General features: G+C 41.3%; 1 protein-coding gene across 6 annotated transcripts in view; it reads left to right on the forward strand.

Moving 5' to 3' along the window:
* Positions 1-24,014, forward strand: part of runx2b (RUNX family transcription factor 2b) — a 68,521-nt gene extending 44,507 nt beyond the window's left edge. For 4 of the 6 annotated variants that reach the window (XM_088089297.1, XM_088089296.1, XM_042503360.2 and 1 more), the window contains 3 exons: positions 10,192-10,359; positions 14,294-14,455; positions 19,698-24,014. In XM_088089297.1, the coding sequence (XP_087945423.1) occupies positions 10,192-10,359; positions 14,294-14,455; positions 19,698-20,176 (809 nt within the window). In that variant the 3' untranslated portion in view covers positions 20,177-24,014. The remainder of the gene's footprint in view (positions 1-10,191; positions 10,360-14,293; positions 14,456-19,697) is intronic. The other 2 variants (XM_042503362.2, XM_088089298.1) reach the window with 1 other exon arrangement.
* The last annotated feature ends 2,191 nt before the right edge of the window (positions 24,015-26,205 follow it).

Genomic DNA, 26,205 nt, shown 5'->3' on the forward strand with positions numbered 1-26,205 from the left:
ATTTCCCCAGCGGTTCCACGTCTAAAATCAGTTGGGGAGGGCTGAAGTCGGACCACCCATGAACGAACTGGGCTCATATCTCCGAGCTGTGGCGCTGAGCTCTGTTTAATTAATTGCGTGGTCAGAGTGACGAATATCAGCGAGGCCGAGTTTAAAGATCTGTGGTGTGATTTTCCTCAGAGGCTGCAGTGTATGTGTGGGTATGGTAAGCGGTTAGTCAGGTCCCTCTGGCCACTGTGTTATTAGCGGGAGGCTAACTCGGTTTCTGTGGCTCGCATTGTGCTTAATCGTTTGACAGCTCTCGGTTACCCTGTGGTTTGCCACTGCACCAACAGCTCAGCGAGCGTGTGCACATGTATGTTTGTTCGCATGGATGTACGATTGTAAATGCATGTATGTGTGTCCTTCAGCGCCTCGCGTCTATGCATGTGTGGACCCACATGACAGGATTTGCAGAGAGCGTGTGTTATTGGTGTCATTAGTCTAGTGTAGCCACAGTGCTGATTTGGAGCGGAGCTAATAGGCCTCATTAAATGTCATTTTGAGCTAATAGACAGGGAGTGGTTGTTTAAACCAGTATGCTTTTATAGGTGGTTCTGTCTCCTTTCAGCTGCTCCTGACGGTGGCTGTGGCCAGCTGAGACAAACTTCCTGAGTGATAATAGCCGAGCCGTAATAACACAATATACTAGGTTTTCTGTCCAAACCCACTGTTCTCATTATAGTTAATTGATGACAGACAAACATAGGAGGTGACAAAAACCATTGTGGCGTCACAAGTACTGTGTCTCGCTGTGGCATACTGCAGCGGTTTCTGTGCAGTGTAAAGTGTGTGTGTGTGTGTGTGTGAGTTTTGTGTCAGCGGTGGAGGTTAGCGGTCAGGCCCGTCTCTGCTCTCGGGAGTTTGAAGCCGCCGGGTCTGGGGGGTTTTGGGCTTGGGGACAGGGTCGTGTTTTGGTTCGATTTTGGTCAGGGTGTTAACAAGTCTGGTGAAGAGGCCCCTGGTTACTTACAGGCCTGCAGACAATATTAGTGGTTCAGAGGACCTGTCTGCCAAGCCAAACTCTTCCTGCGACACACACACATGCACACACTCACACACATATGCACAGTACTTGCAGATATATGTCTGTATACATTCGCAACAGTCAAGTCAAGTTTATTCATTTAGCACATTTCATACGACAGGCTCATTGTGCTTAAGATAAAAATAACATCACACATGACAAAAAAATATAAAATACAAACACGTAAGATTGGAAAATATTACATATGTAAACAAAGATAATAAACACATTAAATAAAACATAAAATGCAAAGGTAGGACACTAAAAAGGAATCGGATAAAAAAGCAGTCTAACCATTATGCATGTTGAAATGGAACATTAATACAAAACAAGTTACAAAGTGATTCACAGAGCAAAATTTAAGAAAAAACATGCAGAAATATAAGGAAATTTAGATAAAAATAATACACAGATAAAAGGAAAAAACTAATGTAAAATGGAAATTATGTGAATGAAAATGCTCGCAAAGGAACTTAGAGGAAGCTGAATAATGCTGCTTTCAAGTGGAAGTTGTGAGCTCCTGATTGTGACATGGGAAGTTGTGTACACAGTATGCTTGGTGTTCAAGTGGTTATGCTGTGAGAACACAGCTGCTCGCCAATGACAGCTTGGACGCTACTGTCTGCATCAAGAAGCCACCGAGGCTAACAATTTAGCGACCTACAGTAATGCAGGAAGTGCAAAGGTATAATGACAAGAAGAAAGATGCAATGGGCGTATTAACATTTTCCTCAAACATAATAAAATTTTAAAGAATATGAATAATAATAGAATAATATAATAGAAAATATGACTAAAATGGCAATATATTAACATTTGAAACCTGGAGCGACATTACTTTTCTCTTTCTTCCTTTTCTAAGATTTTTACCCTGAGAAAATTGGTGTGATTTCTTTCAGAAGCATGGGAAAAAAGGCAGTAAGCAACTTGGTAAGAAATGTTCCACAAATTACAAGAAATTTCTCAAATTAAAAAAATTACATATTTAAAATTATGCATTAGAATTATTGGGATTATTAGGAAACTTATTAAATTTCATGAAATGTTCCTTTTCTTTTTACAAATTTCTTGCTGAGCTTTTGTTATTAATTCTTTGGTTGCTCATTTTCTTCTTTTCCATGGTTTTGAAAGAAATAAAGCGCCAACTGTTGTGGGTTCAAAGGATTAATTTACCATCCACCAAAAAAGAAACTTTCATTGTTACTTTTAAAAACATAAGCAATCACGTAACAATTTGCGGACTTTTAGAAAATTCCCATTTACTAGCTCATAAATTTCATAAAGATTGCTATTACAGCCTGGAATTTGTGATTCGTACGGTTGGATGTCATCTGCATAAAAAAAGAACCTTAAAGAGATACTTCACACCCCAAATATCCAATTATATATCGATGACTCACCTCATGTAATGTTAAATTCATGACGTAAACTATGTTTTTCTCACATGCCTCTACTGTGAATGGAGAATCCAAAAACTGAGAAAATTCTTGACAAATTTAAGTCATAGAGGTCAGCAATTACTAACAGCACAAGTATATCAAAACATCCGTTTAGAAACTCTCACACGACTCGTGCAGTATAATCCAAGACTCATCTATCCAGTCAAATAGTCAGTACTTCCTTAACACACAATGTAACAAAGTGCTGTAAAAATATCACAATATATTAATTTTCAATATCTAAGACGATATATAGTCTCATTTCTTGATACGATATAATGTCTTTATATTGCCCAGCCCTAGCAACTACAGCTGTCAGTAATTTTGCAGGAAAATTTGTTGCAGTGCATGCATTTTTACTAAAAATTAACTATTTAAAACACTTCCATATAAACAGACGAGTCACACATCTGTGTGCCGGTTACCACTTAAGGGAAAAATGCATGTGTTTGGGAAGTACCAACCATAAGACTGGATAAATGAGACTAGGAGCATACTGCACAAGTTGTGTGAGAGTTTTGTAATCATATGTTTTGATATAATTAAGCTGTAATTAGAGGTCGACCCCTATGACTTCAATTCATCATTTGTTTACCGTGGAAGCATGCAAGAAAAAACAAATCTTCTAAATTCAATGCAAAACAAGGTGAGTAATTGATAGAGAAATTATCATTTAGGAGGTGAAGTGTTCCTTTAATATTATATTTTTGAATAATCTCCCCAAAAGGAAGCACATAGAGAACAGTAGAGGCCCTAAAACAGAGCCTTGTGGCACACCACAAGTGAGATTGGGAGTACAAGATGATGTATAGTCCATTGTTTTAGATGCAGCACTGACACTCACCAAAATGCACTCAGACAAACACCCACATAACTTAACAACCTTATAGTAGTGTTTGCTGGACTACATTAACACTCACAACCTTCAGTGCTGCTAGGCTGGAAAAAAAGTATGAGTAAGTGAGACGCTTTCATTAACATGTCTGTCATGACGACACCAACAAGCCTCTGAACAGTGTCATCACACACACATGCCATTACATGCACTGGCAGGGTACTATTACCTGCTGCATAAGGCCTGGGCTTTGTTTCAGACAACAGATATGTATGCTCAGTGCTAAATGCTGCAATCCTCACGGATACTAATTACATTGTACCACACTATTTAATGTCAGCCAACTTTTATTTGAATTGTGTCCATGAATATGAGACCCTTTATGTTTCTGGATTACCATGTCTTGTCCAAAAATCGAATATACTTAAAGGTACTTAAAGAGGCTTTAAGAAGACTCAAAACTCTTTTCTACCTCGCAGACAGTTACACACCCACACCTTGCTCGAAACAGCTTTTAACAATGAGGGCCGGACAAATAAAACCCACCCAAACATCAGCAGGAAAAGGAATGAAAAGAGGGAGGGAGGGGGGAAAGAGAGGGGAGAAAAAAAAGACTGCAGGCTTTTCCAGAGGCAGTCAGTCAGTTGAATGTCTTATGAAGTTCCTTGAAGAGGTGCCAAGGCCTTTACAACGCAAAACACAAAATCTTTCAGTGGGAGGGGGAGACGCAGAGGAAGACAGCAGAGTGGAGAGTGAGAAAGGGAGGCAGAAAGTGAATCATAAAGAGAGATAAAGATTATGAAAGGGGGTCCAGAGGTGGTTGGCCCTGAGCTGCAGTAAAAAAACATCAGATTTGTTCTCCTCTGGTCTGACTCAAAACGCTTTAATGTGAGCGGAGAGGTGCGGCACACACAAGCCAAACTGTGTGTGCTATTTAAACTTATCGTACAAGTGTGTATATAATGTGTTTTTGTGTTCAATAAATGTTTCGCCTTTGGGAATTGCTGTGTACGTCTGTGTGTAAGTGTGTGTGTGTGTGTACGTCTGTGTGTAAGTGTGTGTGTGTGTGTACGTCTGTGTGTAAGTGTGTGTGTGTGTGTGTGTGTGTGCCCTTCCCTTGCCTGGCTTGCTTCCTCCAGGCTGGAACGCATGGACCACACAGACGGCTGGCAGCGCTCCACGACAGCCTGGCTCCCCCTTTTCTCTCCGTCTCCTCTCCTTCGCTCGTTCCCTCATCTCCCGCACCTCCTCTCTTTTTCACTTCTTCCTCTTTTTTCTCTTTTTTTTATTATCTCCCCTCCTCTCTCTCTCTCTCTCTCTCGTCTCCCCCCGTCTCCCTTTATCCCAGACCCCCATGGTAGACGGGCGCCTGGCTGTCACCCACTCAGCGCTTTTCCTTTCGAGCCACGCTCTGCCAGTTTCAGATTGCCACCTGAAATAATTCATTGTTTCTGACCGCGCACAAAAACAACATGGCCACTGTGAGGGCTCCAAATAAAAAAGTGAAATATGGACCCGGAGCATTCATTCATCGACTTTACTGGCCGTTCCACTGCGAGATGACTGACACACACACACACACACACACACACACACACAAACACAGACTGGCTGATTCAACCCAGGCTCCACGAGCGCGGGGGTTTTTCTGAATCAGCCCCAAAGATACATTCATCCCAGCTCACCCAGTGATCATAAACCAGCCTGAAGGGCTTAGAGGGCATGACGTGACACCAAATTTATAAATTATCCCATTTATTCAGGATTTTCTGGCGCTACGCATTTTCCTCACATGTTACTTAGTCAGGCTGCAGGCACGAGAGTTTCCGAGTGATGTGTCTGTAGTGATCGCTGATGTGTTGCCGGGGTTGAGGGGGGTCTTTAAAGGTATCTCAGGACTTTTCCTAGCTGAGACCTGAGAATCGACTCCGCTTTCTAGTTTGTGCAGCAAAAATGAAGCCAGGAGACGTTAGGTTAGGTTAGGTTAACAACTGTGGTGTAATGTAAAGAAGTCAGAATACTTAGTTAGAGTACTTAAGTGTTTTTTGGAGTATCTGTACTTTACCCGAGTTTTTATTTTTCTGCCAACTTTCACTTTTGCTTCACTGCATTTCCTTAATATATACTTTTACATTTACCCAAAGCATTTTAATTATGCACTGCAAATTAGGGAAAGAACTGAGGAAGGGATGGACGGATGAATGAAGGAAAGGGAGGGAAGGAAAAATGAATTTGTTTTTGAAATCTTAGAGTTGTGAAAAAAGCTTTTCTTTAGGTCTAATGTCATCCATTTTTAAGGTGGTTTATGTTACAAAAAAGTAAATGTCATAATCCTCAAAATTCTGACTGCTTGCTTTTTTTTAATTCAATAATTTACTTGTACTTTTAGTTTCAATATCTAAATACATTTAATATTATTAAGTTATGTTTGATTTCATCAAGTCCCTGCTTATTATTATTATTATAATTGTGGTGAGAGCTGGGCCGATTTGGTGGTGAATTTTGAAATTTTAGACTTTAAGGGGTTTTGCAGATATTTATCGGGTCTCGGGACACCCAGGTTGAAACCAGACTGATCCCAGACAAAATTGGTGTAAAAATCCCGAAGCAAAATTTTCCCTACTTAAAAAAAAGTGGATATTTGAGGATTTTTTTCAGCCAGGACATATGAAGCAACAGCTCACTATTCGTCAGAGATCTCTGCGCTCAGACTCAGATCCAATCTAATGCTGCCATTAATTACAGAGGACTTATATTCTGTTTGTCTACTTGCTCTTACTAACTGTTATCAGATCAGCAGGGGCCAGTTGAATCCAGACTTATGTCTCTTGGACGGCTGAAATAATACTATTCTAGGATCAGTGTGCAACTGTGTGATTAGAGATACTATCTATAGAGGTGTTATCTAATCATTACTAATCTTTTTTAGAGTGTGTGTGGGTGTGCACGAGCTTGCACTCTATGTGGGTGTATGCATGATGCATGTGTGCAAATGTGCATGATTGCATGCGCAGACGTGTGCTTGCATACGTCCGTTCTCGTGTGTTTCCGTGTGTGTGTGCGCAAGTTGCTCACATCTGGTCTGAATCTGTCCATGTTTCCGGCCGCTGGCTGGGCAGGGAAGTGGCAGGCGCTATCGAAAATCTCCGCTGTTTTCACAGGGATGATGGGAATCTCAGGGACTTTCCCTACGGCAGTGAAATCATCCGCCTTTCCCGCTCCTTTAAATACCCCCGGCTCATTCCTCCGCCCTGCTAGGGTTCCGATAAAACAGCTGAGACGTCTTGTGTTTGGCAACAGTTGTCGACTAAAAGGTGTAATTAACTCATGAAGAACTGTATTTACTGTCAAGGCAGGCTAAACTAATGGACTTGAGGTCTGGCTGTTTGGAGTGTAAATTGGACCTTAATGTGGTGGTTGACATGCTGCATTCCTATAAGTTGAAAATATACATTGGTTTCCTTTAAATTGGGATGCATTCGTAGGTTTTTTTGACAATATATTCCAGGGTGGAAGCTGAGACGTTAAAGCTCGCAGTGACAGAGCTGGCTTGCTCTGCAGATCTTTATCTCCTTAAATATACATGTAAATATCTGTCTGTATTTTGGGATCTTCCTCAAAGATGTCGAAATTCTAAACCGTCTCTAACTGTTTCACCATTCGCTCTGCTCAGCACTCTGCGTCTCCTCACTGGTTCAGACCCATCCAGTGCTCTTAATTTACTGGTCATCAGGGTCTCTTCGTCTCCATGTGCCTCCTCCCTCTCGTGTCTGTCCCCCTCTGTCTCCCCTCATCTCTCTCGGTCTCCCATTGCTATTTATTCCCATCACTAGGAGACGGCCTGTGCACAAAGCCCGCACTGTGTCCCGAGGCTTTTTTAGAATAGAAATTCGGTCTGTTGAAAATGGAAACGCTATGATTGACTGGGCACAGCTTGCACAGAGAGACGAGGAATGCCAGCGAGAGGCACAAATTATCCGCAGGAACGACGGAGAAATATTATTAATGAAATATGGCCATGAATTATGTTATAAAGCGAAAAAAAAAAAAAACTTCAATAAGCTGAGGTTTTCAAGTAGCCGATATTACTCGCGTACCAGAGCAGCTATGTGAAGAAGCGGATGATGTCTGTTTATTCTGAACTGGATAATGATGCCAGTCCGGTAACGTCATCGTAATAAAGATCATGGTCTGTCTGACTGTCACTGGCTGCATTTTCACTCCCGCCAAGACATTGCAGAGTCGAATTCCAAACAGTTGTTCCAGAATAAATTAATTTGTTGTGAAGAGCCGGATGGTTTATAAAAGCATTTCTGTGGCTGAAATATTTTTTTTTCAGAATTGCAGTAGTGGAAAAATGCTACACAGAGGAGGAGGCAGTCTTTAAAATATTATTTTGTTGTCATTTGGTATTTATTTGACGGTGAGAATGACATGAAATCCTCAGAGAGGAGGACACTTTTTTCACTGAGATCGAGCTATAATGCCGCTATTAAGTCCCCTCTTTATGCCTCAGCCTTTAGGCAACGATGGGAACATCATGCCTCTCCAGTTAATAATTTTGGAAAGCATGTTGGTATCTTGATTTGATTTTAAATTGAATTTTGAACATCTTTCTGTGTAGAGCTAAATGGGATTTAAAAAAATGTAATGTAATATGCTTTCCCTTTTATACAACCGTTAGGCTGTTTGGGTCGTTTACTGAGTTTGCAAAGTGCACTTGAATGCATCATAGTCAGCGTCCACATTGTTTGCTGTACAAAACAATGTAGATTTCACAGGTTACGAGGTGTACTTGAATGCAACATGAAGACCCTGTTGCTGTGAGTGTCAAACAGACAACAGTGCGATCCCAAAGACACCGAAACGTCATAGAAACTCTCCGCATATTTTTTTAAATGACGTATCTGTTTTGGTACATTAACATTTACCCACCATTGTGACAGACAGACTCTGAGATTTACTCTCCAGACAGAAAAATCTACCTGCATGTGCGTTAATTTCTGACCCTGGTCGCACAAAAACATTGTCAAAAGGTCACATCTATACTGCCGGCTGTCCTAAATTGTACAGACATTGTTTTGGTGTAGTTACTGCCTTCTATGGCGGCTTAAAGGTTAAAGGCTTAAAGGCTGTCATAAATTGAGTGATTGTACCTTTTATACAGAAAGACAAGGCAAAGTGACAGCACAATATTCCCGCTCTGAACAGGCAGTTTCAAAGGGGCTAAAGCAGAGACACTGAAATTACGCCCTACAGGTCAAATCTGACCCCCAGTAGGATGCTGGGTGGCCCCCCAACCTTTTTCTAATTCACAGTAAAGATAGAGTGATTTGCACTGGGAATTTTTTTTGTACTTTTACTATACATAAGGTGCCAGAGTGCAAAAAACAGCATCAAAATAGAGCTTGTTTATCAAAAAAGGTGCCAGTGGAGTCAGTGGAGTGGTGCCCTCCACTGAAATCCTTGAAATGTCCTAAAATCCAAGAAATGTCCTAAAATCCTAGGAAGGTCCTAAAATCCTAGAAATGTCCTAAAATCTCAGAAATATGTTTGGGGCTGCTGCGACTGGCCCCTGGCCTCCTGTTATTTACAAATGTGGCCCCCAGACAAAGCTGGTTAAGTGTCTCAGGTTGAGAGGAAGGTGGAGATGTCATGCAACAAAGCTCCTGAGCCGGGGGGTCATTACAGCACATGTTAGACTAATAGTCCGTAAGGACCCCCGGTGAGGCAATTTTCTGCGGTCTTTGATCGTTGTAATGACCATTTTTCTGATCATCTCCCTCCATAACACCCAGCCAGTCCTGCAGGGGTAGTGCCAGGCCTTTGTTCCCAGCCAGGCAGCAGGCAGGTTGGGCAGGATTCTGAAGTAGCTCGTTGTTTCTGCCTGAGCCAACTGGAGCTCGGCCAAGCACAGCAGGAGTTTCTACTCTCCTCTGTTTGATATTTACTTTACCGCCTTTACAGGAGAGCTGGTGCGAGACCAGACAGACGCACTGACACAAACCTGTGTTAGTGATAAAAAAGACTGTGTGTGCACAGGCCTCTCTCTCGGCTCCACCTTTTCTAAACTGGTCTACACCTGGGCCTCTGGGCAGGTTTTGCTGTGGTTCCCACTGCAGGGCAGATGAGGCTGCTGGGATCGAGATGGCTCAGGCAGAGCAAGCGACACACTGTGAGCACGATGGATGTGTTTGCAGCGTGCGTGCGCTGTGTTTGTATATCGAAAGGGTTTAGAGTTAGCAGCCTGAGAGAGTGATGAGAGCAAAATCAGGGATATAAAGGGTGTAAAAGTATTGGCAGAGGAATGCAGGGAAAGATATAATATACTCTATTTGGCATAAGTTACGACTCCTGTGGGGATAATGGGGCGATGGCGTGAGAGCTCGTGTTTACCTGAGGAAGAAGCCTCAGGTTAAACATACATGCTTCTCACTCCTTTCACCCGTCTTTGCTCTTTTTTTCTCTCATGGGAGGTGATGCGAGATAATTGCATAAGTCTGTGTTAATTAGCAGGATGTAGCATCCCTCTCCCAAATGCTTCTCTTTAGCTCCTCTTTGTTTACGAGCACAAACTATATTTACCAAGCTAGGCATGGCACACAGAGGGACTGAGTCACTGAAATGTACATTATGGAGATTAACTGTCAGACTGCATGCCAAGAGGACAAACAAACAAATCATACATCGTACAGAGCTGAGCGGCGTCTGTGTCTTTCATCAAACATTGATGATAATATGGTTTGCATGCAACATCACAGCAGTAATAAACACTGTCAGCAAATAATTATTTTTTTTCACTGCAGCCTGAATCCTCCTCACCAATAAAAGAAACATTTTTGTGTCCACAGGACATCGTCAGAAACTGGAGGACCCTCCTAAGACCGGTCTCTTCTCAGACCGCCTCAGTGAGCTGGAGAGGATGAGGGTGAGGGTGGCCGTTCCCACTCAAGGCCCCCGGCCACCTCTCAACGCAGGGGCCAACTCCTTCAACCCGCAGGGACAGACGCAGATAACAGGTGAGCCCCCGCTTACATCATCACAGAGACTCCACCCTCCTGAAGTGTCGTAGAGCAGCGTCATGTAGCTGATCTCGACCTCTGACCCCCTGTGAAAGATCCTCATGGTCAAAAGTGGACAGAGCTTCAAGTCTCATGTTACTAAAATGAGTTTAAAATACAAAACCTGTTTATTTACCGTTACAGGTAATTAGCATCACAAGTGTTTTTCAAAGTGTGTGTCCCCTCTTAGAGGTGTCATACAGTGAAATGATACCTCATTTCCCTGCAGTCAACAGTGAAAGCTTTTTTTATCCAGATTATAAATAATTTTAGGCTTTAACCAATCATTTTTTTCTATTTTTTTATGGCCTGGTCCCATGGATACACATTTAATTTAAAGCTTGGCAATTATTCACCATATATGGACTTTTATTATGACACGATCTATGGCCAGTTAGAAACAATTTTAAGAAAATTTAAATTGAAACAGACGTGCCATGGACAGCTGCGGGATATTGCTGTTTGCATGATTTTGTTTAAATCGATCTAAAATAAAAACCATAAAAGCTAAAGCATTCATTCATTTCAGACAGCTAGGTTTTTGTCTTCCCTGTAATTACGTCATGATGTTACGTTTCATTACCTTACGCGCCATGCAAACATGGTATTTCATCATAATTGGGCCCGTATTCCCTGTAACGGCTGCGAGAAGTCTTTTTTTTTTACTCTTTCTGTGGATCTAAAATAAAAACCATAAAACAATAAGTCTTTTTTCAGTAGAAAGCCAAGGCTTCTGTCTTGCATATCATCATGTTACACGCTTGTAATGACATTTTTGCGCTATGCTATGTGTGGTGCAAAACCACGGGAAATTGCATGGTGGCGCTAAAGGAATGAATGATGAATCCGTCACGCCTCATAAAAATCTGCATATCTGAAAAACTAAACAATACAATACATAGTTAAAATAACTTATCCAGTGGTAAGACAAAGTTTATGTCTCTACATTTAGAAACATTTTGAAAAAATCCAATGAATAACCATGAGATTTTTGGATAACACAATTTAAAACCTTTTATATATTATTATGGTTTATTGACTTGAATAACTTTTTAGCTTAGGTTGTACGGCTTTAACGGGATATGAAGCATTTGAAGATACTCAAAGAAATGACATCAGAAATATACCAAAGAAGGAACCGTCAGACCATTTCTGTTGCAGGGGACAAAGGGTTAAAACGTAACAGAATGAGTCATTACATTTTTTTAGCTTTGCATGTGATGAGAGGTTTGTTTTATGTAATGCACAACAGTTTGGCATTGTACTTTGGCTATATTGCGATTTTTACATTTACAGAAAATATTCTTAAAAATATTATTTCAGACAGATTACCTAGCCTTGCATTTTGTGTTCGTATTGAAAGATAAGATACTTTTTTTGCATTGTATTTTAAACCCAAACTGCCAAAAAAATCCAGATAAAACATCAATTTCTGAAGTAGGTAACCTCCTTTAACATGCACCACACATCTGAGCAATGTCTTATAGGGTGTCACTGCATGAGCCAGCAGGCTGACTCACATTTACTATATGTAACGTGAAATATCAAACCCTAACTGGAGCCATGTGCCTGTCCCGTGGGACCACAGAATATGTTACATTGCCTCTGAGATCGTCTGTCTTTCTCTGCTCCGTCACTCCATCAATCTGCATCCTAGAAGGTAACACCATCTCTCACGGTTGCGATGGCTGCTACCTGATCACCCACACCTGCGGAGGCTCGTCACAGGTCGTCATTTAGCTCTTCGTTACTCTCTGGCATGGCGCTGTGGTGTTACTTAGAGGATCGTTTGAGGGATGGTTAAACAGCGTGGCAGTGTGGAAGAGAGCAGGGAGGATTATTCACTGGACTGGACATTAATTGCTTGTGAGCAAACTACTTCTCAAGTAGAACTTAAAACTCAAGTACTGCTTGAATTAGAGCGAAGGATCCCAACTTTTTTGTCTGACGAACCCCAACAGGCCTGTCACATGAACTTAAGTAGGCCTAACCCTTCATCAGCACCACATCTGTCATGTACCAAACGTTTGTTTAAATTGATTTTACTCTGGATATTATTTAAAAAGGCTTATAAAAAGTGAATATCAATGTTTTCATTCAATTTAACTGTTAATGAGGTCAGTTTGTCATGTTTGTCTGGGTGTGGTTGCTGGATGTTTAACCATTAGTCAGTACTTTTAGTTAATTTCACCATGTGTTTATCACTTTTATTATGTGGCCAATTTATCCATTCCTGTTATTTCAGCTGTTTGTCTGTTACTTTTTGCCATTTCAAGTTTTTATCTGTTACTTGTAGTTATTTCCTCTGTTAATTTTAGCCTGTTTATCCATTACTTTTATTTCACCTTTTTATCCATTACTTCCAACTATTTCAACTGTTAATACATTACTTTTATCAAACAATTTAACTGATTATGCATTATTTTAAGCTATTTTTACTGTTTATCCTGCTTTTAGCTATTTCACCTGTTTCTCCATCACTTTAAGCTAACTTTTTTACCTGTTTATCTGTTATTTTTAGCTGACGTTAACTATTTCAACTGTTTAGCCTTTACTTTAGCTATTACCAGTTTAACCATTAGTCTTCTTTTAGCTCATTATTTCAACCTTTTATTATTTATTTTCAGCTATTTTAACTTTGTTTGTCTCACTTTAGTTATTTCACCTGTTTTTCCATTACTTAAAGCTAACTATTACAGGCTTAGCCGTTATTTTTAGCTAATGTTAACTATTTAAAGTGTTTATCTGTTACTTTTAGCTAACGTTAACTATTTCAACTGTTTAGCCTTTTTTTCTTTTTTAGCTAAAGCTAACTATTTCAGCTGTTTATCCGTTATTTTCAGCTAACGTTAACTATTTTGACTCATTATCTGTTTTTTTCGGCTAACGTTAACTATTTCGACTCTTTATCCGTTATTTTTAGCTAACATTAACTATTTTGACTGTTTAGCCATTATTTTAGCTAACAATTTCACCTGTTTTTCTGTTACTTTTAGATAACTATTTTTAACAGTTTGCCTGTTACTTTCAGCTAACTGTTTTACTAATTTAGCCATTCTTTTTAACTTTTTCACTTGTTTATCTTTTACTTTTGCTTGACAACTTGAGCTGTTTAATCTATATCTTTAAGCTAACTATTTCAACAGTTTTTCCATTACTTTCAATGTTAACTGTTTAACATTTGATCTCTCGGTTTGCTAATAACTTTTCACGGACGTTCAGGAATTACAGCTAACTCAGTATTTTTTTTTTTTTTTAATCAAATCTTTAGTAATATTTTACTTGTTTAAATTAGTTGAGCGAGTCTTTCTCAGTCTTCCTATACGTTCCCTGGCAGCTGCCCTGGTTGTGAATCATTTGATTATATTATCTCATTAAAACTCATAACAATAGCCCACATACAGTGCAATATCGACCAAGTTTCACGCTCTACAATACTTTTGCAGCACAGACACACACAGTAAAGTGTGCGCAGTGCTTATTTTCTTGGTTGTGTGCTGGTGTGTTTACGCCCTGGGTGTGTGCCAGCAAGGCTCTCTGTGCCTCAGCTGCAAGCACAATGTTTTATGAGGCAAACAGGAAGATCTTCTCTACGAAGGTAAACATTAGATGTGTCATTATGGAGGATGTTGCATAACAGGGCCAACTGATACTTACCTCTAAATCTAAGGACACAGAAACAGACACTAATAATGTCTACAGTTGTTGAGAATGTTATTTTAATTTGATGCCCATTATACCAAAATATAGCACATTTAAACCAGCAGATTGGCCACTAGTAATTATTCTTTCTTTCTTTTCCTGTCTGTTTTTTTCTCTTTGTATGTCTTTCTGGGCTATTTTTTCTCCCCTTGCTTTTTTTTCCTTTCCTCACTTTCCTTCTCCCCATCAGACCCTCGTCAGTCCCAGTCCTCTCCTCCCTGGTCCTATGAACAGACGTACCCGTCCTACCTGAGTCCCATGGCGTCCCCCTCAGTCCACTCCACCACCCCCCTCTCCTCCAGCCGAGGCACGGGCCTGCCTGCCATCAGTGACGTGCCTAGACGATTGCCAGGTAGAACCACTGCTCCGCCACTGTGTGAAACCACCTAAATAATCTCATTGTCCCACCAGTACTCCCTAATTTGCCATAAATTATCCAGATTAAACGCTTTCTTATTCGATATAATGAGGGAAGAGGAGAGAGAAAGACAGACGTACATACACACACTCAAAGATTACAAAAATAATCTACAGTACTCTGCAAAAGTCTCAACCCACCATAGATTTGTTGTTTTTAGCAAAGTAGTAATGAGGATACTTATTTATTTTATTTTTTATTTTTATTTTATTATTTTTTTTGTTGTTTTGATTATTTATTTTATTTTTATTTATGTATTTATTAGGGTGTGTTTTTTTTATTAATAAACATTTATAATGCATTAAAACACCAAAAAAGTTAGAACAAAATTGAAACTGAAGTCAATATTTAGTGTGAAACATGGAATTGTGCAACCATAACAGAAGTCAGATCAATCGATATTGATCTTTGGAAATGTTTTGACTAGCATGCTGTAAATACACCAGAAGATTAATTTTTTCAAATCTCACATTTTCTGCCCAAGAGAGTTTAAGACATGCTAAGTGAAAAGGGAGGTCACACTAAATACTTTCAACTTTAGCCTGTTGAAGCTGTTTTATTCTGAAATATTTGTATTTTTAATGCTGCATACATATTTCCTGTATGCTGTGGTTGTATTTCAGAGACTACTGAGACATGAACATGTATGATCATTATAATCTTACTAAAATAACAAAGTTTAAGGTGGCTTTTGCACAGTACTGGATGTGCTACTATTTTTCTAATATAGCATGGCGAGCTGCATGTAGTCAGTGACAGTGACGATTGTTTCCGTTTTTCTTCTCTACTCCAAGCCTTTGATCCCAGAGGAGTATGGGTAATAACAGGCCCAGGGATAATAACAGGCTCATGACTGACAAATAAAGTGTCTTTATAGCAATACACTACTCTCACAAGGCATTCTGGGTAATTGCATTAGCCAGTCTGTTTGCCGTAGCGGCGGCATCTGTGTTCCAATTTGTCTCTGTTTTTCCCCCAATGTGAAAGCTCCTTTAAACTCCCAACATGCCGCCAGACAAGTTTCTCCCCCGTACACCTGTTTGACTCGCTGCCATGAGAGGTTTTTTTCTGCCCTACTTTTTTTTCCCTCTGTTTTCTTGTGCTACGCCCTCCTGTGTGTGTGTGTGTGTGTGTGTGTGTGTGTGTGTGTGTGTGTGTGTGTGTGTGTGTGTGTGTGTGCGTGTGTGTGTGTGTGTGTGCGTGTGTGTGTGTGCCCGGAGCGAGGGTGAGTGATTACGCGACGCAGGCCGTGTGACTCTGCATTAGAGAGGGTTTAAAATCCAGCCAGCTGCCTTGTCAGCTTTGATTAGTTTGGTCTCCCCCTTCAGCTTTCATCTCACCAGCGTCAGGGCTTTGTTCTCAAAGTGACACACACGTGCATGTGCGAGCGCACGCATGAACGCGGGCCCCGAACCTCGCCTGCCGCCTTCACCCACTCGCACACCTCGAGCACTTAATGCCCTCTAAGTGATGTGACTAAGGCCCTCAGATCTCTGGAGATCATGTTGACACCTCGCCAGGCTGCTCTGTAACAGTATCCAGCCACAGAACATACCGACAAGTACAAGCAGAAGCTGATATGGATGCTCCAACGCAAACAGTCCCGCCCTGCCTCGCACACACCTTCACACAATCCAGCTCACATGTTGAAATCAGGGTTCCCACACATTGTCACGAACAAAATTTCAAAACTATTCCATGATTTATTTATTTTTTCCTAGCACTAGTTGCGGGGCGTTTTTTAAAATTTTATTCAAACATCATTTCAGCTTGCATGTGGGGCGTTTCCACCTGCAGGTGGTTTCAGTTCAGTTTGCTTTTTTGTGTGCTTCCATTGTGAAAAGTTGCGGATGGTACCTTTAGAAGGTACAATGTGATACATGAGAGGGAATGAAACCAACGACTGAGGTCACGATTAAAGCAGCAGTGCAGTGCAACAAATACAATGACATAAAACAATAGAATCTAAGACTAAGCAAGAATAAAAACAATACAAATTTAACAGTGCAAATGAGTATTAAAGTGGGACCGTGTCCATTTTTCGTCACCCCTCTGTTTGGGGTACCCAGCACACAGATCCGATGCTAAAAATTGGAGCTAGTAACACTGCAGACACACTCAGTGCTCACGGCTGCTTTTCAAGTTTTTCATACAGTAGTAAACTATAACTATAAACTAAAATGCTGTTTTGCAGCCTCTTGCAGCAACTGTAGACTGAGAAAAAACTGATATAATTCACTGTGCCAACAAGCGGCAGATTTTAACATAGAACATTTCCTTGTAATGTTACTATATGACCTGATGACATGAATCCATCAACACACCTTAAATTTCAACATGACAACTCTGACCGCTCCATCTGTTTTAATGCACAAACCCGCTATTAATAAATATCCCAGAGAGAGAGACCCTCACTCCAGCCTGCTCTTTTTTGTTCTGAAAATGTCGTGATGCAGCCCTGTTCTGTGAACGATAAATGTGAGTGACAGCGAGTGACAACAGCCCCGCCCACATGTAAAAGTACTGTCTGCGGTGGAAACGCTGAACAGATCTAGGGTCTAGGTACACGTTCATAGGTGATACTTTTGGTTCCAGAGGTACTAAACCGAAAACCTTTGATGGAAACGTGGATATGGAGGGAGAGATGGAGAAAATGCCGAAACCTGATGGTAAACAGAACGTCACACATTGACGAAAGACACATAAGAGAGTTATAGTACGTCGCCAGCTTGGGAGAGTACGCTTGACGTTATTGTTACATTATGTGGGGCTGACGGAAAATTACGGTAACAGTTTCATCAAACACAACAAAATTCCAGGGCTGTACCCGACTCAGCATTATGTCAATCACATCGGTTTTGCTGTTTAATACAAATATTCGAAGATTCAGGGTTTTTTACAGATAAAGTTTTAAAGTTTGTAAGAGGCACAGCAGGACGTTCAGTGTGACAGTAGCATTCACGTAGTAAATGAGCTAACAGTGCTAAGGACAGATTGCAAATGTGCAACGTTTTTGCCGGAGTCTGTCTCATATTAAGTTGCTGTGAGCTGTAAATTCAGCACGACTAAGCAGAAGAGCAGCTTCTCTCTCTGCGTGTCGAGAGTCTCTTCCGTGCTGCTTCAAACACAGCTGCTTGAATCAAAGAGTAGCGTGACGATCAAGAGCGTTCACGCTGCAGCAAAATCTGGGGACCAAAACATCCCAAGAAGTACACTGCACAGCACATGGACTCGCAAAACAAACAAACAAAAACAAAAACACAACCGCTCGGTTTAAAGCAAATATCAGACGACTGAGGGGTTTCCTACTGATGATTAGAATCTCTGACTTTTATTGGGCTGCCCTGGAAAATTTCGATGATTTTTATTAATTCTATGACTTCTTCAGGCCTGGAAAATGCAATTATGAACTTTTCCAGGTTTTCCATGAACGTGGGAACCCTGTGACATGTTGAAGTTGTTGCAAAAGTTGGAAGTAAAACACCAAATTCGGAAGTGATGCTCTAGAGTTTGCAAAGTCCCTCCAAATATTTAGACATTGTTCCACTTTGGTTTCATTTAAACGAATAAAGCTCGAACTGGCTCATCATCACAGGGCCCCTTTGAGCACTAAAACAGGTCCAAATGTTAAAAGCAGGAGTCAGGACTTTATTGAACAGCGCCGGTCACGTCTGAGATCACACTGCTCCTCCACAGCGGAGACAATCACCTACTATTTCTATTAGAATCAAACAGATCTTGTGGAAAGAGGAAGTTTAAAGGCCTTAATTGGCAGCATATGCTATCTGACGCTAGCGACAAACCCGACTTCGCAATTCCTCCCTGCACATAAACACTGCGTCCCCCCCTCCTCTTCCCGCCACCCCTTGTCCTCTCGCAGCAGACATGGTGACACGGAAGACGCCTGGTGATTTATGATAAGAGCGCCATGGCTGGACTAAACCACTGAGAGGAGACGGGAGGGAGGGAGGGAGCGCGAGAGGGGGAGGACCTCCTATTCTCCTTAAACTCTGCGCCCAGCGAGAAGCTCGCCGCAGCCAGTTAGTGGTTTTGGGGTATTTTTTAAGGGATGAAGCAAAGAGAGGAACGAAGGGTGAGATGGAGCAGCTCCTTCTCGGCTCTCTCTCTCGCTCTCTGTCTCTCTCGCTCTCTCGTGCGCGCGCACACGTACACACACACGCTGGAGCCGATGGGAGGCGAGGAGAGGAGCCACATCAGAGCTCAGCCCTGCCTCATTATGGATCTCATGGAAACTGTTTCTGCTCAAAGTGTTTCCACATGTGCAGCTCCTGATTCATCCCAACTGCTTTTTTATGTGCATACAGTATTCACACACATACGCGCCCCCCCCACCCACACACACACACACACACACACACACACCGTATGCACACACACATTTGTATGCATAAACAGTTATACAGATACACATGCGCCAACACACACACACACACACAGAAACATAAATATGCAGAGGCGTAAACACATAAAGGAATATGCATGTGTGGGATGTGTTTGTTAACTTTATCAAGAGTTTACGTGAAAAAAACACAAGTTGATGAATATAACAATATTTATAGACGGATGCCGTTCCATAACAGAGCCCACATCAGCCAGAGTCTTTCCTGATTTAGTTAATACACATATCTGAACGACATATCTGATTACATCCAACTGAATTTACTACCGTTTCTGTCCTCCGGGGACTTATCTGTTAAATTCAATTTCACGACAAGACAAAGTGATAAATAGTTTAAGGGTCCAAAGCCACATTAAATATAATCAAAACTGACAAACTGGTAATTAAGGCGCTAATCAACCAAAGAAAAACTTGATCGACTGAAATTCGATCGGTCAATGGGGGGAGTGTCTGTGCGTTATCTCTAGATTACCTGAATCAGCACAATAAAATATATACAAGATAAAAAATGAATTACTTCATGATTTTAAAATTTAAAAGATAATCACTACTAAAAATTACAAAAAAAAGCAAAAAAACAACATTTTCAGTCAGGTGGTGTAAAAAAAGCTACGTTTTAAGCACAAGAGTATATTGATCAATAATCGATCACCCGATCAGAAGTTTTCAGCTCTGCTGGTGATTATTGAGGCCTGCGTGATATTTCCTGCCGTGTCGTTGGATCCTGAACATGTGAACGTCTCTGTGTGTCCGTAGGTACTTCTGATCTGAGCCCGTTCCCCGGTCAGTTCGAGCGTCAGTTCCCGGGCCTCTCCTCCCTCACAGAGAGCCGTTTCTCCAGCCCTCGGATGCACTACCCGGCCACCTTCACCTACACGCCGCCCGTCACCTCCGCCATGTCGCTGGGCAGCGCCCACTACCACACCTACCTGCCCCCTCCGTACCCGGGCTCCACCCAGAGCCAGAGCGGACCCTTCCAGACCAGCAGCACGCCGTATCTCTACTACGGCGCTTCGTCCGGCTCGTACCAGTTCTCCATGGTTCCCGGCGGGGATCGCTCGCCCTCCCGCATGATCCCGCCTTGCACTAGCGCCTCCACGGGCACCTCCCTGGTGAACCCCAACCTGCCCAGCCAGACGGAGGGAGGGGTGGACGGCGACGGGAGCCACAGTAACTCCCCGACCGTTCTCAACACCGGAGGCCGCATGGATGAAGCTGTCTGGAGGCCATATTGAAGAAAAAGCGAAGGGGAAGTCAACTGATGTCATGGTTTGAAAGCACAAAACCTTTTTTTTTTTTTTTTAAATTGAAAAGGGGATTTTGGAGCTCTCATCTCTACGATTTACTTGGAAATTAAAGTTGAGATAAAAAAAAACAAAGACTTGTATGGACTCGTCTTCCTGGAATGTGTTTTGACCAAGGCACTACAAAGGGAGTCATTCTCACAGCAATAACGAGAAAGACCATTTTTCGGTTTACTAGGCCCAGTGGATGAGACTATATTTCAGTTTTATTATAATCCACAAGCTAAGGGATGCTTCAACAATATTTGTAAAAGACTGCCTCTTTTGTATAGTGTTTGTATTTCAATAAGGCTTTTTGCTGAGCATGTTTTTGTACTACGACAATATCAAGATGCAAGTTAGGCACTGAGTAGCAAGTGATGAGAGTAACACATATGTTACCTTAAGTGGTATGGACAGTAAATTTGCTTTAAACCGATTAATTTAACTTGTATATTGTGGGTGAAACGTTGGTGTAGATTGAGGCGTTTTCTTAGTTTTAACTTATAAAGCCATAAATTATGTATTGTATTTGAAACTTGAGTCAAAGAAGTGTAATCTGAATATTTTTGATGCATCTATATGACTAAGTTAAAATGTTTTGTTTTTTGATAGGTAATTTAAAAAAAGAGTGAGAGGTTTAATTGTTTTTGTCGTACCCAAAGATTTAAATCGTTTCGAATATGAAATGTAATTTCCAAAGAGTATTGCAACATGTTTCTTCTGGTGTAACTTTCAGTTTTACTGCTCCTCGCGTTAAGAGCCCGACATCCTCGCGAGGCGTTGACACACATTTGGCCTGGAATTAAACCTTTGGTATTTATTGAGCAATAACTTGTATTGTGCCTCTTGGCAACACACCACGAATGAGAGCTTCAATGAGGAAAAATAATTATGCGTTGGGGGAAATTCTGCTTGATTTCTTTTAGTTTGTCTCGTCTGACATGCACAAAGATACATGTGTATTTTTCTCGTCCAAAAAAGAAATGGTACATTTATACACGAACTGACATGCAGCCCAAAGATGAGTTTGGCGTTGCCACGCCTTGTGGCGCACGCCGCAGCGGCAGGTCGGACTTTAAGGTTATTTTATGATACGTGAACTCCTCAGGACTGGAATAATCTCTGGATGATCTGTCACAGATTTTGTAAATCTACGTATTTTTATTTCCAGTCTGGCTGTCAAGATTATAGGGAACACATGCCAAGTCTGTTACAGCTTCATTAGGGATGGGCACGAGTACTCGAGTACTCATCTGGATGTCGTTCAGCATGTAAAGTAATCACTGCCACCCCTTCCAAATGTACACACGACTTTTTTTTTCGCTATTTAAAAAAGGTGAAATCTTATTTTGTTGTAGAGCTGCGAGCGTTTTTCTTCTGTCAGCACTTCTGGTGCCGCTGTTCTCACTCTCTGTTTATGATGAGACTTTTGGCTCATTTACGCTCAACATTTCGTACCGACACAAAGATAGATGGAGGTTTCCGTATGTACGCTGCATTCACTTCGTCCGTATTTGTGTACGTTTTCTGAAAACTTGCCGATACGGACGAACCTGAGCAGCACCACCTGAGATCATGGGGGCAGTGTAGCGTAGTTAGAGCAGGATCGACTTTAGGAGACGACACAGAAATTTAAATGGCAGTGAAACGGACCACTTCGCTAATATGTAATAAAATACGGCAAAATAAATGATGCAATATATTCAGTTGGCTCGTAGACCTCTGCCTCCGTTAACCCTGTGAAACCTGAGCAAATTGGCCTGATTTCTTCAAAAAGAAATAAAGAAATTAAAAATTAGAAATTTAAATTTTTTAAAAGAATTACGAGGAAATTACCTGAAAATTAATCAATTAAGGAAAAAGGAGTTCGAAAAAAAAGGGCTGAAAAATGCTTAAATATTTATATTTTCTCTATGATATATTAAATGTGATTATGATCAGTTTTTTTTCCCAGAGACATTTTCCCTACATTTTTTAAATTTACCAATTTCTTGCAATTTGCTGAATATTCCTTCTTTTTATCGATGTTTTTGAAAGAGATTTGCTCAGGGTTCAAAGGTTTTAATATTTGTCAAAGGTGTCTGAAAGCAGCACAGGAATATTAATGTTGTTTGAGGTTTCAAAGGGTTAATAAGTTCATTGAGGAAGGCCTCAATTAACAATAATTGAATTTTAAATTGCACTTGTTCTCAGTTATCGGCCGATTCACATTCCTATTCTAACCTTAGATTTTTATTATTTTTGCGAGTTCTGAAATTCGGACGGTGGTTTTAAAGCCCATCCCTCGCCTTCACACCATGTGCTAAAGATAGCTTTGAAAAAGTTTGTCTGGGTGTGTGTGAGACACACACAGGTACAGTTTTTATGTTTGTTTCTTTGCTTTTTCCTCTTTCAGTCTCTGAGACTGAAAGAAAAACATCACAGTTAAAGACAGAAGAGACTGTGACATTCCTGCTTTTATTTATTTTCCTTTTCTTTTCCTTTTTTTCTTTGCTTTGGAGAACAGATTTGTAGCGTCCTCACGTACTGGCGTCTCAACCCAAAATCACTCCGTGGCACCGGTGTGACGGGAGGTCTGATATTTTCCAATTTGAAATGACTACGTGAGCTTTAAAAAGAAGTGTTGGAGGCAAGAGTGCAAAAAAAAAAACCGAGGTGATTGGACGCAGCTGCTGGCAGCAAAACTGGTAACCAAAAAATATGGGAGACTTGTGTATGTTTGTTTCATAAAGCACTTATTTCTTGTTTTATTTCTAGCAGCACTTGCGGCAGGCTGCCAGCAGGGCTCGTGGTTTTGGTCCTCAGTGCAGATATAACGCCACTGGAGTCACACACACACACACACACACACACACACACACACACATACACACACACACACTCAGAATGGATAACACTTGGCCAAACAAGCCATTTACATTGGAGTTGAATCTGATCTCACGAGGCAGTTGGTATTTGTTTGAAAAAAGCATTTTTCTTGCTTTCATACAATATGATATTCAGTGCATGTAGGTAATATAATAACCCAATTTGAAAAAGCTGAGAAAAACACGGGCCGGTCCAAGGATCAGACTTCAAGCTTTTCATTGAAGGTTTGCACGCAGTGCCTCTCTCGCCGTCTCTGCAGAGGATGTTCTGAACTCACTTAATGGAATTGAACATGTCACAGTACATTTCCTCGTCTGCCTCGGCCCAAACGAAAAGTCTTTTCGCTGTTACAGTGTAACATAAGAAAGCAAATAAAAACCTTTTAGATTGTTGTGATTTTATAGCTTTTTTCCCCAATTACAAATTTATTCAAAGTTACATAAAAACCGAGCACATCTGTGGGAATTTATTTCATCTGCTTCTTTCTTTCTGAACAGGAAACGGTCTTTTTTTGAAAATCTGTTTACACACCAAAGCAGCACTGACATCCCGTTTTGTCCTCATCGGCTTTTGTTTGTGTTGTTTTTTTTTCATTCTTTGCTTCGGTTCAATGTTGCGTCACCTTGTATTATTTAATGATCAACATGTATGATATCCAGGATCCATTACTTTACTCTGCTCGTATGTAAAGTTTACTTGTTATGTCTTTTGTGATGCTTCTTCTCTCATGAACACTTGTCAGGAAACTGAAACTAATGGAGGCTCCATTAGGTGTTTTTGCTGGTACGTTTCATAAAACATCAAGTGAGTTTTTTTTTTTTTTTAAGGGACAAACAGACCTGACAACAGTGAGTGAAATTGGCATTGTGATTGTACATTTTGTTTATTTTAAGAATAAAATAGGAATTTTGTAACTTAATTTTCCCTCTTAATCTCCTCTTTGCACTGAAATAACGGGTCACATCGTGTTTTTGATTTTCATGTCTGCTGAATTTTCGTTTTAAATCCCCCTCCGCTCAAAAATATGTTTTGCTTTTTGTAACTTAATGAATGATGTGTGTGCACAGTTCGACCGGAGACGGCTGTTTTCACGTCCATGTGCTGGAAGGGGAAGTTTCTTTGTTTCTTTGTTTACTTTAAAGCGGATGTCATTTTACTGGATGAAAACAAGACGATAAAACGAGGAGAAGCTGGCAGAGAATATCTGCAATGGTAACGATAGACTGTAAAGCTGTTCAAGGTTAAAATATTTTAACTTTTTGCCGTCTTCAGTGGAACAAATAAATGTCACATAGCTCCCTCACACAGGAGAAACCGCGGAGGATCTGGACCTTAAGAGAATAATTACGTAAAATAATCATGGAATAATTACATTTTTTATGTTTTATTTCATGTAGGCAAACTATAAGGCATCACCATTGCAACATATCATCATGCGTGTTTCGTTTTATTGTCGGATTGTATTTTTTTTTTGACGTCCAGGCGATGTTCGTCTGAGATTTTGTGATGTCACAATAAGCCAATCGTGGTTTTGTTTGTAACTCACACAGGTGTGATGTGGAAACCTCCGGTGCAAACACTAAAACACTCTCTTAGCCAATGCGGTTTTAAGCAAACTTCCTGTTCCCCGAAATCTGCTGCAAAATTTTTCAACGTATTTGTGGCAAACTTCGGACAGAAGTTTTGCAAATACAGCCGAAGTTCTCATCGAAAATTAATGGACTTTTAGTTGAGCTCGTACACGTTCTACCAGATGAGCTGCTGCTGAGGACCTTTCAGGTTTTTGTGTGTTTCTAGAAATCATCCACAGCATTTTCTGGGCCTTTAAATTCGATTTTCCCCGTCTGCTGAACGTCCGTTTAATTCTCAAGGCCCGCCGCCGAGCTCGCTCTCATTCTCCAAGAACATTTCGCCGTGTCATCACTCGTTTAAATCTTTTGTGAAACAGTTAACAAGCAGATCTCCGAGCGTGTTGCGCGGTGTCATCTCTGGTCTGCCGCTCCGTCTGCACCAACATTGTCTTTGGACGGGGGACCGAGGCGCTTCAGGGGCCAGACTACTGCTGCCACCGCCACTGCCATGGCTGCATTTCAAAGGTACGCTGAGAAACCAGAGAGACGGAGACAGGAACAGAGACAGGGAGACCCGGGGAAGCTGTTTTACATTATTCCAAGACATAATAGAGCCAATCTAAGTGTGCGCACACACACACTCGAGAAACAGAGAGAAGAAGAAGAAGAGAAGGCGAGCTGCACCATCCCATGTGTTTTTTTAAGGTTCAGATTGGGAACATTCTCGGGATTTCCCTGAATATAGATTGCGTGGAAAAAGCTCCCGCTGGTTTCAGGTTCACGTTCGCAGCGTTCTCAGCCATGTCTAGCAATTATAGTAATGAACTCCGGAGGAGCAACGGGACCCAGACACCCGGAGAAATTAGCATAATGTCCTGCATGCACGGGAGAGACAGCAGAGCTCAGACAGACTCATTTTAGGAGTTCTGAGTTTTTGATGCCAGCGATGATGTGCGCCTGATTTTTGCACCAGGTCGTGAGCAGTCTTTCAGCAGGCAGCACTCTCCTCTTTATATTATGCAACCAGCAGTGAGGAGCACAAACAGGAGTTTATGAGGAGATAAAACCACTCCAATCAGATGCACACACACACACACACACACACACAGCTGACAGCCCATACAAACTGTTTACTTGACCCCTACAAAGGTTTCAGAGGAGCAGCTCAGGCGGGAAGTGATCCTCAAGGGTCCCATACCACTCAGAGCTGTATATCTCTGTCTATGTTTCCGTCTACACTAACAGGGCTCAGTGTGTGTGTGTGTGTGTGTGTGTGTGTGTGTGTTCTGCAGGAATCCATGCATCTTGATTTCTCATTTAGTCCCTGAGATAAACTCCGGGAGCTCTCCAGTTTGGGCCTCGGCTGTCGAATGGGAGCGACCTCCCTGAACCTTTCTAATCTGATGTCATCTGATCTGATCCGGTGGCGTCGGGCCACCTCAGCGTCTCAGAGGAAGACGCTCCAGAAACATGCCCACCATAAAACACGCAAAATCTGATCTTAATGTGATCTGATTGTAATTGAGTGACCCCCCCCCC

This window comes from Plectropomus leopardus, chromosome 16, assembly GCF_026936395.1.
Source record: "Plectropomus leopardus strain MGB_pleo_1.0 chromosome 16, ASM2693639v1, whole genome shotgun sequence".
In the NCBI taxonomy this organism is placed as follows: domain Eukaryota; kingdom Metazoa; phylum Chordata; class Actinopteri; order Perciformes; family Serranidae; genus Plectropomus; species Plectropomus leopardus.